Source organism: Corvus cornix, chromosome 1A (assembly GCF_000738735.6).
Source record: "Corvus cornix cornix isolate S_Up_H32 chromosome 1A, ASM73873v5, whole genome shotgun sequence".
Lineage (NCBI taxonomy): Eukaryota > Metazoa > Chordata > Aves > Passeriformes > Corvidae > Corvus > Corvus cornix.
In genome coordinates, this window is record NC_047057.1 from 30,226,498 (window position 1) to 30,239,479 (window position 12,982).

The 12,982-nt window shown below is 44.3% G+C and overlaps 1 protein-coding gene across 2 annotated transcripts in view; it reads right to left on the reverse strand.

The window, feature by feature from the left end:
* The window catches only part of SLC38A4 (solute carrier family 38 member 4), a 29,108-nt gene extending 17,177 nt beyond the window's left edge, over positions 1–11,931 (reverse strand). Inside the window, exons 1-3 of one of the 2 annotated variants that reach the window (XM_019279823.2) lie at positions 11,830–11,931; positions 4,453–4,509; positions 509–739 (exon numbers count right to left, since the gene is read on the reverse strand). In XM_019279823.2, the coding sequence (XP_019135368.1) occupies positions 509–627 (119 nt within the window). In that variant the 5' untranslated portion in view covers positions 628–739; positions 4,453–4,509; positions 11,830–11,931. Of the gene's footprint in view, positions 1–194; positions 423–508; positions 740–4,452; positions 4,510–11,829 lie in introns of those variants that run through there. The other variant, XM_019279824.3, reaches the window with a different exon arrangement.
* Between the last annotated feature and the right edge of the window lie 1,051 nt (positions 11,932–12,982).

Consider the following 12,982-nt stretch of genomic DNA (forward strand, 5'->3'; position numbering starts at 1 on the left):
TGTACTGCCAGCAACACGCTAAAGCTGAGCACATGCTTCACATCTGGGGAACAAAGGGCCTTGCCACTGCCGCGTTGAGGTGCTGAGGGGTGCAGTGAGCCGAGAGCTAGAGACTGATGGCTCGTTTTGAGATGACTTTTTCCAGCCATGCAGGTCCTAGTGCTATGGTGGGCTCTCCCTGCTGCCCTCCATACCTTGCCCTGGAAAGCGTTCTCCCTCAGTGTGCTCAGGTTGAACTGCTCTGAGAGTGTATTAATTTACACATGTACTATCCGACTGGAGTAGCTGGAAATTGCCAAGGGGTTCTCTGTGTTGCGAGCCTGCAGATGTCAGTCCAGGTGGTGGCACACAAGGGGGGACCTGGGCTGCCTTGCTGTTCTGGGCACACCATCCTCCAGAGCACAGAGCAGGGAGGGTCAGTGCTGTGGGAAAATGTCCCAGATGCCATTAGTGAAGCTTGTTTATTGATTACTGCTCTCCAGCCTTAACAAAACAGGTAAATGCTTACCTCCTAATTGCAGCCTTTTCTGAATCAGCCGGCTCTGCGTAGCTGTCTTCGAGGCTTTCCCCACTGTTGCTCTGGCCATCAGGTTCGATGTTGACTTTTTGCAGCTCCATGCGATCCATTAGAACGGTCAGCGCTTTCCAGCACACACACTCGCTTCTTCAGGGTAAACAGCACCGCGCCGTCTGCTTGCAGATCCTCTGTATCATGCAGGGACTGCCAGAACACTCTGTTCTGCAAACAAAACACAAAGAACTCATTAGAGTTTTCTTCAAATTAGATAAACCAGTGTGAATGCTCTTTATATGCCAGCACTTGGTTCTCCTGCCTCCCTTCAGATGGTAAAGAGTGCAGAGGGCAACAGATGCACAGCGGATGTCCAGCATCTGGAAAAAATACAAAGCCAGCAGAAAATAATTTCATGAACTGCTGCTTTTGAATTTCTAAGGGAGGGTGATGCAGAAATGCTTGCTGTTAAAAAAGGAGTATAGCTGGCTTTCCTGTTTGTTGTAAGATTAACACTGCCACGGGTTTAAATGTTTTGTAGATTTTGTAGACCCTTTCACTGGGATCTGACAGAGGTGAGCATCTGTATGACCATTTTTTGATAATTAGGAGGTGCAATTCTGATAGGCCAGTTTCTGTTTTTCAGTGGACTGATGTTTAATTCTTACTTGACCCATCACTAGAAGCTCTGTCTCACACAGGATAACTACATGGATATAAGACCGATTATCTTTACCCCATTAGAAAAATTCCTGCCTTTTAAAAATTATAGGAATAAATGCTTAACTCTTTATTTCTTGTATGGGCCAAATGAAACTGTATAACCCAAATTTACAAAGAGAACTTCACCTCTGGGATTTCAGCAGCTGTGTGCTACAGACTAATCTGAAGATACACACATAAATTCCTTTGTTTATTACCAGATTCAAGAGGAAAACACTGTGTAAGAAATGCTGCAGTTCTGCAATACTTCTCCCTTCCCAAAGATATTCCTTGATGCATTCTCTATTTCCATTCCACAGCTGAGGGGACACCAGTGAAGGGAGTGAGCACAGATCAGAGAGCACACTGCCGGCACGCTTGGGGCCCGAGTTAGAGTTTCCTGGTCATTTACCTGCTGCCCTGCAATCAGGCACACCGGCCAGATTCATGACAATTTTCATGAATATCATATGCCAAATGCAGCTCAACACTCCATAATAACAGTATCAGAAAACACGGCAACAAATAATTTCTGAGTCTAGCTCTTTGTAACACTAAATCTGCAACTATTTAATAGCCTTTCTCCTGGGTTTGCATTTATGGGTGTGTAGGTCCAGCTGATGACCAGACCTTCACTATCCTCTGATACTGATCATATGCTGTTATTAAGAACATTTACAAGCATCTGTAGTGGCAAGATGTTGGAGTGCAGGTGTCTAAAATGCAAATATAAACTTTAAATACCAACCCTGGAGATTAAAACTGACTCCAGGCCAGAAATTAATGTCAAATTCATTGCTTCTTACTAAAAGCATTCACCCAGACCAGACAACTGAAAAGGAGAAGCAATATCACAGTGCATTAGGAAATTTCCTACCAGAGAGAGTGGCTGGGTTTAATTCTTTCTGCTGCCTCACAGAGCGTTTGTGTGCGTGAGGGGATGAGTGACTCAGGCATCAGGGCAGAGCTGCTGGCAATCAAATTCCAGTGCCTGGGGGATTCTGCCCGCTCAGGATACGAATAACTCCATGAGATAAAAAACCAGTAACACTCCCTCCTCACCCCTCCACCCCTGACAGAGCCCTAACAACTGTGGTTTCATTCACAGAACTGTCTTCAAACGCAGACTCTGCCCTGTCTGAGAAAAAGAGTTTTTCCAATTCTTGATGCTTATTTTCAATCTGTGGTGTAAAAGTCAGGCAAACAAATCTAACTGTGCTATCCCTGTTCTGGTAAAGAGTAAAATCTCCCCTGTGTGCACTGCCTGACTCTTGTTGGAGAAATTTCTTTTCCAGAAGTGGCAGTCCAAAAAACACAGATCTTCAAAGAGATGGGAAATGGAGGAAAAGTAAGCAAAAAAGTTGCCAGGAGTTAAGCTGCACAAAGGTTAGGGGCTGAGGATGAAAGCTTGTGCAGCACAGCAAACAATTTGGAAAAACTGACTGAAAGTACATGTTACAGCCTAAGAATAATCTGGATGTTGCCCTGTCAAACATTTACACAAGTCATCTGATTTATGGGCATCATTTCAAGAGGCTGTGGAATTACCGAATAGAGAAGTGATTTTCTATTCTATTTTATTGTTTTTAATCTGTGAATTCCTAAAAGTCTTCTTGTGAAAGTACAAAGCCTCAGGTGGCAAAATTAAGTCTGTTGAGAATCTGCTTTCTTGCAGTTGTAACTTTTTAGGGAGAGGCTGGTAGAGCTCAAGAGGTTTGCAAACCATGAGCTGAAAGCCACTGGCATAGAAGTGGGGAGAATGAGACCCATAAAACAGGCCTGCTATTAGATTTGAATCCTGCAAACACTGATAACTGATTATGACCAATGGTGCCTTTGAACTTCAGTAGAACTTGACAGAGCTGGTCCTTAGCTGGTGGCAATCCATATCTTCAGGTTCCTAGTACTGCAGATACTGAGGGGTTTGGGAAGATGTACAGGCACTGGAAGAGGCAGAGCTGTCACTTCTTCACCTGAGGGGGACATGGGGTGACCCTGTGCCTCTGGAGTCGTTACTCAGCCTGCAAGATATTTAGATAAAGGGAAATGCACTGGCATCCGGTGCTCAGTTGCACCCCTTCAGGGGTTTGTGCTGGCTGGATTGCTGGTCCCAGGGGAAAACAAGGAACCAGGGCAGGGATGGCATGAAAGCACAGCAACCAATGTTGGGCAGGCCTGGGTCCTGCCAGAAGCGTAGCCTTTTAATACTGGAGGAGAAACACCAAAGTTTATCAGCTTTAGCTTCTCTGGGATATAACGCTTTCTGCTTCAGTTATGATTCTGGTGCCTAAACATACAAGAGAAATCTCTTAGATTTCCAGTATTCCTCAAACTCGGCTTCAATACAGTGATGTTTTTGCTGTCTCTTGTAGCATTTGGCTGAACAGAAAAGATTTTTCTTAAAGTATGGTATTAAACTGGAAATACTCATTGCAAAAGAAATTCACCTATTATTAGAGGGCAGTTATTTATCTCTTTAAAACTAATTTTCCTCTTCAAGTACAGGGTACTGTTCTACATCATTTATTAAGTAATGGTTTTCAGCAATGATTCGGAAAATGATGAAATTTTTGGCATCTGATTTCACAATGTTATTGATTTCTGTCCAGTCTGCAGTTAGAACATTAGGCGAATGGACAACCACTGGGCAAATAATGCCGGGTCATAGATATGACTAACACTTTCCTGATTTTTGCAATATCAGTATTTGTAATCTCTGCCATGGTATCCGATTTAGCAGATTCTGCCAGATTCTTTGTCTTCATGAAAGTGACTTTATAACATTATTGTCTCTGTGGCTATTTCAAAATGAAGTAAGTGTTGCAGCTGTGAAATAAACAATTAAAATGTAAATCCCACCTTCACAAATTTGTTTGTTTAAAGAAATATTAGCCAAGTAACTTAAGAGCCTGGAAAAAAATTCTCAGAAGATAGCTGAGGGCTGCAAAGGAAAGCAATCATTCATTTCTTAATTGACTAGACAATTTTGAATACTTTTGCTGCCTCTATGGTTGCTTAGGTTTTGATTTTCTGTACAAAAGAGAAGACTAAACTTCATTCCTGAAGAAATACCAAAGATATCTGCCAGTGCAAATTACCATGTCACTAAATCTTAAGGAGCCCATCCTTCATATTGCACTTATATTTAAAGATTAGTTAAATTTATAGTTTCCAATTTCTGAAGATGTGGCTGGTGTCTAAACTACATTGATCAAATTTTATAAACAAAGAAAGTTTACCTCTGAGTTGAGCAGGTTCCTTTCCTCACTGCAGGTGATATCTTTTAGGAATTGCACCTGTAAGAAAAAGTTTACTCATATGCAACCTAGAGCAGTTGAACAGTGATTTAAAGACAAATGGGAGTGTATGGGATAAACCAATCAACAGCTGCTACACCCAACAACACCCTTTGACAAACTTGCGTCAGCTCTTTAAAAAAAAGGGGAAAAAAAAGAAGAAAGGTAAATCAGTTTATTGGAGCACACTGAGGGCAAACATCTCAGTTACCGGAGCTATTTGCTCTCTGAGCTTAGCCCTATTACAAAATGCTTATCCTCAGAACGCTTCACCCAGGCTTGATCACACTCTCATTTGACAGTCTGGATTTTTGAATAATGTACATGCATTAAACTTGCAGTAGCACAATAGTAAAGAGCCTGGAAAATAAGTTCTGGGAGAAATATCTATTTGCTCCCACACTGTTCTTAACTCTGTGACTAGAGAGCTCCATCTTGCACTGCCTGTCCAGGCTTGGTCCGAAGTGTGTGCTTTCAAATGGGCTGTTTGATCTGTGCCTTAGTTTCCCAGTTGAAATATTTAATGTAATTGGAACTGAGGAGGCATATGTTCAGTGACAAATGTTATTCATATAATGGCAACATAGGCCTGTGGAGAAGTATTTAATTACCTGCGATGTGCCTGTAATACTGCAGAATTTACTGTAGCATTTTATCCAATTACATAATGACCATAATTAAAACCCACAACTAAACCCTCCAGCCCTCCCACCCATGTAGGCTTTGTGATTAAAGCCCTCAGACTGGCTTGACTGTGAAGGCAGGAGAGCAAGTGAGGGGATGTAATTTTTAATTCTTAGAATTTCCTGTGGAGCACTCAGACTGTTTTAGCTCAGGCTGGGTGACAACCTGTGGGAACCCAAGCCTGCTCCACTGTGACCAGGCCTTCTGCTTGCTTGCTTCCAGCACTGGCTGTGGTGTGCTGGTTTCAGAGTTCCCCCCCTCCAAAAAAGTCTGAGTTCCAATATAGACTCAGACAAATAGTTTAACAAAAATAAGCTCTGTCTCCCTCAGTTCTGCATTCCCTTGAAAAGGCAACTGATTGTAAAGCCAGTCATGCCATACGATGCCAAAAGTAGTGCAATCCAAAGATTAAGAGGTGCAAGGTTTGGAGCCAGAGGTCCTATCTTGATTTAAACCTAGCACATAGCTGGAAAAATGAACAAATTTTTGGGCCTAGTCTGGTAGAATGGACTTTGAGTCTGAAAGCACGCTGTGTCTTCCATTTCATCAGCTGGTCTGATGAGGGAAACAGGCTTTCCCTCTAAGGCATATGACAAAGAATAGCTGACCTTAATGTGTTAAGGCAGGTCTCAGCACAAGTATGGCACCAAATTGTCCTGTGCCATTGCTAGGGTGAGGGAGCAGAGCTGCAGAGGGAGCTAAGGGAGGCAGCTCTGCTCTTCTTGATCCTGTTTGCTTTGCACCCTTGACAGGGCTGCGGGTATGGGCAGCCTCCTTGTTGCACTGTTGTTCATGTGGCTGTTTCATGTAACAATAGGGGAGAGAAAAACATTTCTTTAAACAAAGGAAAATAAGATTGCAAACCATAAAGAAAACAGCAGGGAGATTTGGGGACAGATGTACTAACAAATCAGCAACAGCTGTGCAAATTACTTCTGATGCATTTTTTGAACCTGATTAAATAAATAATAATCAAGGTTAGAGTTAATTTCCTTTTCAAATACCACAAGTATCTATGTCTATCTCTGATTCCCACCGAGTCTAAGCAGTGTGGCACAATTTTCTCTGTAGCCACATCATGGTAGTTGTGTGGATCTTTCCTCAGTGCACGGGGGGATGCAGTCATCAGGGTTGATGGTGCTCAGCAGTGCCCCTGTCCTAGCACCTGATGCCTCAAAGATGCCAGGCAAGGCGTATGGGCAGGTGGGGCTGGCAGGAACCATTCACATGCCTGTAGGCAATTTTTTCTGCAGAGAAGAGCCAGCTAACAGAGTTTTTAACACAGTTTTTTTTTACTCTGCCAGTTGTTTCTGCCTATCCCTAACTAGAAAAGCACTGCTTAATCTCCAGCAGGAAAGACGTCTTTCAGCAGAGCACAAATGTCAGTGTCCAATCTTCACACTGAATGGAGGCACACAGTAACTCAAGGATTGCAGAGCCCTTTCTGTTTTGCCTTCGGCTTGACTGTGTTTGATTTCACTATTTGCAAAGAAAACTTTGTATTTGCTAGTATTGCTTGAGGTCATGCAAGAGTTCAAAGAAAAAAAATACATTTTCTTTTTGTTTTCTGACAAAGAACAGGATTAAATTCTTGATTAAAAAGCTGGAAACAGTGAACAAAAGAAAGCACAACCTTGTGATATCCATCACACCCTTGCCTCTTGTAGCTGGAACTAGCTTTCTGTGTGACATGTCTCTGCCACAGAGTCATGCAGACACAGTAGCTCCACTTACATTCAAAGAGCCAAGTGTACTCTTGGCTACTTTTCCTCCAAATGCTACTAAATAAAGCTCTCTGTTAATTTTTGGGATCATACTATAAGCTCTGTTAGACACCTCAGTGCCTATGGAGCACTCTGAAGCTCACCAGGGACTGTTTTCCCTGCCCAGAACCCTGTTTACCCATTCTCTGAGGAAGCCAAATTAACTGCAGCTACAACTGTGATACTTGGTAGATGTTATATTTTTCTCTTCTCATGCTTTTTGGCTACCTTATGTCTCACAGAAAAAACTCCTGTTGCAGTAATACCTGCCATCACTTACAGCAGAAATTTCCAGGCATGGCAGATCTGAGGACTGAGGCCACATTTCCTGAACAGAGAAAGCAGGAACAATCTACTGTGGCTGTCAAGTGTGTGTTTCCAGAGTCTTCTTCAGCTAGAAGGGTGTTTCCAGAGCACAGGTTTTTGGCAGAGCCTAGAGCTGGAAGTGGTGGCAGTGCCATTAGAAAAGGCTCAGTGGTCCTTTGCCCCTCAAGCACAACCTCCCACATTTGCCACACCAACAGGTTCCATTTTCTGAACACTATAATGCTCTTTAGGAAGCAAAACCCTCAGCCATTGCTCAGAGCCCTTGTCTGAGGCAAAGAGCAATCAAGAGCTCGTCGGGTTGTGTGAACTGGAGATGCTGGCCCAGAGCTTGGTACTTGAGATCCCCCAAACATGGGTATCACTGGGGTACTGTTGGGGGAAGTCCAGCATGTTCTGCTGCCTGCCTCTGCCCCTATGCAGCTGGTGGTCAGCCTCCAGGATATGGGCTTGGGCAAGGCAGGTCAGGGCTGTGCTGCTGTCCTTGTGGCTGCTTACATTGCTGTGCCTGGAGCCTAGGTTGACAAAAAGGCTTTACAGCATGAAACAAGACTGTACTGAACATGCTGGAGATTTTTTTACCAAAATACTAAGCATATTTTTTTCTGTATTTTGGCTTTGTTTTTATGGAACCTGAGGTTGTGTTCAATGCTTCCTTAACATTTTCCTGTTTTGTAGTAATTGCTGCTCTCTGACTCATGCTACTTTCCTCTTGACACAAGAGCCTTTATCTGTGTTTTCTTCTTGCTCAAATACTATCTTCTGAAGTTGAAGGAGATTTTCTTGTAGCTCTGAGTTTAGTTTTCACTCTGTATTCATTTTCACTGTCACTGAGACAGTGTGCAGGGCAAAGCAAAGTGTATTTTGCAATTTTGTTGTGGCTGTCTGCTATACACTAATACACTACAAGTCAAAGTAATCCTGGTGATGGTAAACCAGCTGCATTCAAAGCACCTAACCCTACAGATCTACGTATACACAGGCCCAAATCCCCACCTTAAAAGGGTTAGGAAGCTTTTTGCAAGAATCTTTTCAGTATTATTTGACTCTTGCTATGTTTTACCCTTAGAAGTACACATTAAAGATTAGGGCTTTTTCACAATTTTTTGGAGTTTAAAAGGGGCAGTGATACCTCCTGCCATCTCAAGCAACCTGAATTCTCACTCAGATCCTGCAAATTCAAGGTGCTGCATTATTTCAGCTAGACAGAAACTTTTGAATTTTTCAAAATTGGAAAGTTTGGGAAAGGGATGTTTGTTTAAGCTGGGGGAAGATAAAAGGAGGCACGAGAGCAAACTACAACTACTTAAAGTGTAGTTACAAAGATTACAGAGGCAGGCCCTTCTCAGTTGGGCCAGGCAGCCCAGACATGGGGCAGGAGCCACCAGAGTGTGGGAGGTTCAGACCCGATATGAGGAGAACGGTAGTGCAAATCGGGAACAGGTTGGTGAGGGAGTAGAGGCTGCAGAGTCACTGTCCTTGAAGGTTTTTGAGGCTTTACAAGGCAAAGTCATGCCTGAAATGAGCTGGTGCTCATGTCAGCCACTCCTTGTGGAGGAGACTGGACCAGCTGCTCTCCACAAGTCCCTTACAACAAGTGTTCTGATGAGTCTGTGCAATTGCTTAGCGCCACACACATGGACACAAAGATATTAAAGATGCTCTCAAAGATACTGATGGCAGGAATGCAATTAGGTGAGACATGGCCAGACATTAGGCAAACAACACTCCATGTGCCAGAAACAAGTTAAAAAAAGGACTTACTGAGGAATTCAATAGTCCATTGACTTCTTGAGGAGATCTGCTGACGAAAGTGGGCAGGTTCTGGCTTAAGTAGTCTTTTTGTCTTCACACATACACTGTCAATACATAACTATGCACAAGAGAGCTCAGAGTGCTCTTTTAAAATATTGATATTCACAAATTTTGCAGAATGAAACTGAGGATAGTTGGTAAATGTATTAAGTTCTGTGTAGAAGAATAACTGGCATGTTCTGAAAAAGGTTGCAACATCCTGTGTTTCCTTTCCAAAAAAACCCAATTTCTTCTTATCCCCAAGTTTATTTCAGTCTGTCTGGCAATAATGAGCTTCACAGGGCAAGTATGAAAAGCTGCACTTGCAACTGACTACAGCGAACTTAGAGGAAGAGCTAAAAAAGAATATTAAATAAAACTCATGTGATTAATTTTATGAAATAGGATTCCTAATAACAAACACAAGTTTCAGAGTCATGACTGTAATTTACTATATATTAACTGCTTTTCTACTGTACTTTTTGACTTACTGTGCTTATAATATTAAGTATGACTACAGACAGCAGAGGGTATTTCCTTTGTGACACTACTATCTCTCCCTGTTGCAATGACTCCTGCCACTGCAGAGTGCATTTATTGCTGCCCAATATTTTTAAGTAAAAAGGAAAACTGGAGGTTCTTAACACTTAACAAAAGGTAATTCACTATAATGACTAAGAATGGAGGTAATTTACCTCAGTGTCTGTATAATCTCAATAGAGGGAGAGAAAAACATCTCCAAAAATTATTCAACCCCCCTAGAAGGGGCTTATGGTCACTAGCTAGCTTCTTTAATACCCTTCAGTCTGCTACTTAAAGGCTTATCGTCTGAGTCTAGGCTTTGGGAAGGGTGTAAGGTATTACTCATACTATTTCAAAGAACTTGACACACAATTTTCTTTTTGTCTTTTTTTCTATTTGAATGATGTCAGGAACAGAGAAAAACATCCTCTAGATTTTTACCCTATGCCTTCTGTTGTTCCACTTCTTCACCTAAAAAAAATTATTTCAGTGGTGCCCTTTCCCCCCTCCATTATTTTCAGAATACTTTTGGGAACATCTTGCACTGTCAGGGCAATTATTCCTGGCTTCAAGCATTGCCTGAGCAAAGGCAGGGGCTACCTGAAGATTTTCACCACAAGCCTGTGTCTGCTCTGAAAGTGTCCATGTGTGCTAGGAGGAACATATTATCCATGCTCTACATGGAATGAAGCTGAGCAAACAAAGCAGCATGGCAAAGGAATGATGAATTCACCAAGGAGTACATTGACGCTGCTGGATATTATGGAGTATAACACTATGGTTTTATGTGTTTTTAAATATAATAGCTGAGTAATATTGAGCTATTATATCCCTTTCTGTTCTGATATATACGAGAAATCCTGTTGCAATTTATCCAGTTTCTTTTCACTCTGCCTTTTGCTAAGGGTAGAGAACTGCATTTTCAGCTGACTACTGAGTGCCTGGGGTTTCTCACAGCTGCTGCCATGTTCTGCCCAAATGTGAGTGAGTGATTCAAGCTCTCAAATGTTCCACTGGTTTGACACCTGTGACTTGGGCAGTGAGAGCTGCTCAGACTGAGGGGCTCTAGGAGCATCATATTAGGCATGGCTTTGAAACCTCTGTTTCTTTTAAGATCTGGAAAACATACAGGTCCAGAAAGAAAAGGATTTAAACTTTTGATATTTTGATCTCCATCCTCATTTTAGGAGGCTAGTTTCTGCAGCAGCTGCAATGACTTGCTACATCCTGAACAATTCATCAGAAACAGCCAAGCTCAGATCCAACCTGACAGAACATTTCATCTGGGTAGCTTCCACTTCTGCTGCCACCTCTCATGGAGGCCCTTCAGCTGTGAGTAAAGAAAGGTTTCCAGCAGGATTACATGCCAGGCTAGCCTGCTCATGGATCCCTCTTCCCTGGGGCCCAATGCCTGTCCCACTGCATGACCAGACATGTGTCCACCATAGCTTATTTCTGCACTTACCTACTGTGAGATAAACATACTTCCACTCACACACACTGGGAAGAGCTCACTGCTTATTATTTAGCAGGGAACACATGGAACACATAAATTCACTTTTGTTCATGTTTAGTGAGCCAGAGGAGCCTATATTTGTTTAGTAGTGTACAGTTCTGTAATGCCTCTGTATGTGCCAGCACGATGTGCTGGGATGGAAGGCCTGGCCATCATGACTCCAGACCCCAGGGTCACAGAGTGAAGGCCTGGAAGAGTTCTCATCTGAATTGTATTAGCTGGAGCGCAGCCAGAAGACCAAAGGCGTGTGTGAGGAGCCAATTCAGCCTGAATTCAGCCATTTAGCCAGCTCCGGTTGTCAGGGCTGTCAGAGGGGGGGTGGGAGCGTACACCTGCCATGTGCAGGAGGCAGCCAGGAGTGCGGGAAGCCTCGTCTCCGCGGAGCCCTCGCCTGCCAACACCCCCCGAGGCAGGCAGCGGGAGACACTGCGGAGGGGCTGCTCCGATCAGGCCGTGAAGAGGCCTCCACCAATGGACGGCACAGGAAGGCTGGACTGGGCCAGTGGTTCCCTGTCCTCGGGCAGACTTTGGGAGGGTCAGGGCTCACTGCTGCTCACTGGGGCTCGCTACTGTTCGCTATCCCCGCTTGCTCCCTCCCTCCTTTGCCCTGGCCCCAGCCTGCCTTCTAGCTCTCCTGCCCTCGCCGGTTCGCCCTCGCACCGTCCTGCATTCCTGTGCCCCTGACCGCTGCCTTGCCACTTCGCCCCGTGTCCTTGCCTGGGCTGCCTGCATCCAACCCTGCCGTCCCAATCCAGCCGTCAGTGCCCGCCGTGCCGCCCCAGTCCAGGCGGTCGCCGCGGCCCTGTCCGGGGTCCTGCTCCTCCCGTCCGAGCGCCCGCTCACCGCGTGCCCGGGGCCGTGGCGCTGAGAGCCGCGCCCGCCGGGCGCCGCGCAGGCTCGGTCAGAGCGGGCCCGGCCGCGGGCAGGCAGCGGCACAGCCCCCAGCCCCGCCTGGACACCGACAGCACCGCCCTGCCCTGCTGGGGGGAACGCTCTGTTCTTCTCTCTGTCTCCTCTCCCCCAGTCCTTTTCCATTTTCCTATTTCCCGTCTCTTCTAGCCGTCTTTTCCTCGGGGAACTCCTTTTCCTTCTCGTTTTCGTTGCAAATAAATGGTTCTCAGATAACAACGTTTGCCTCGTTTCAGCTTCGTTTCGTTCCCGACCATGCATTTTTAACAGAACTCTATGTAGTTCCCCACAGTGGAACGTGACAGTGTGGAAGAAATTATTCTCCTCCATCAGGCAATTTTGAGTTTTGCTTGCCTAGGAAGGAGTAAAACAAAATGGTGGTGGAGTGCAAGGCATACAAGGAAAGGTTGAAGGAGTTAGCCTGCAGAAAACAAGGATAAGTAGGGATGTTACTGCTGTCTACAGCTACCTAATGGGAGTATGAGAAGAGAGAGACAGGCTCTTCTTGGAAGCAGAGAGGCACAAGTAATATATAGGGTCTATGACTATAATACTGTTTATAAAAGTAACAAGATGTTTGTGTAAACTAGATGCGATTAAAACCAGCCTGAGAAAACAATCAGATTCCCCTTTCAGTAGCAGACTTTGTGGGAGACCAATATTGCTATTTGTGCTGTCTGAACAGTATATAATTCTTCGCACCACTTAACATTTCTCAGACCCTGAAAGCAGAGTCAGCTCTTTAGAAGCAGTCACAATGAGGTATCATTCTTAAAAAGGTTGATCTTCACACAAGGGTAAAAGCACGTCTTTGGAGACATATGGGTGTTGTCACCTTACAATTTCCCATTTATTAAAACCAATGAAAGAGAGGTGAAACTGATACATTTCTGGCCCAGCAGATTCTGAGTCCATGACACTCTTCTGGCAGTGCAAGGGATATGCTGCATTCCCAGGGTGC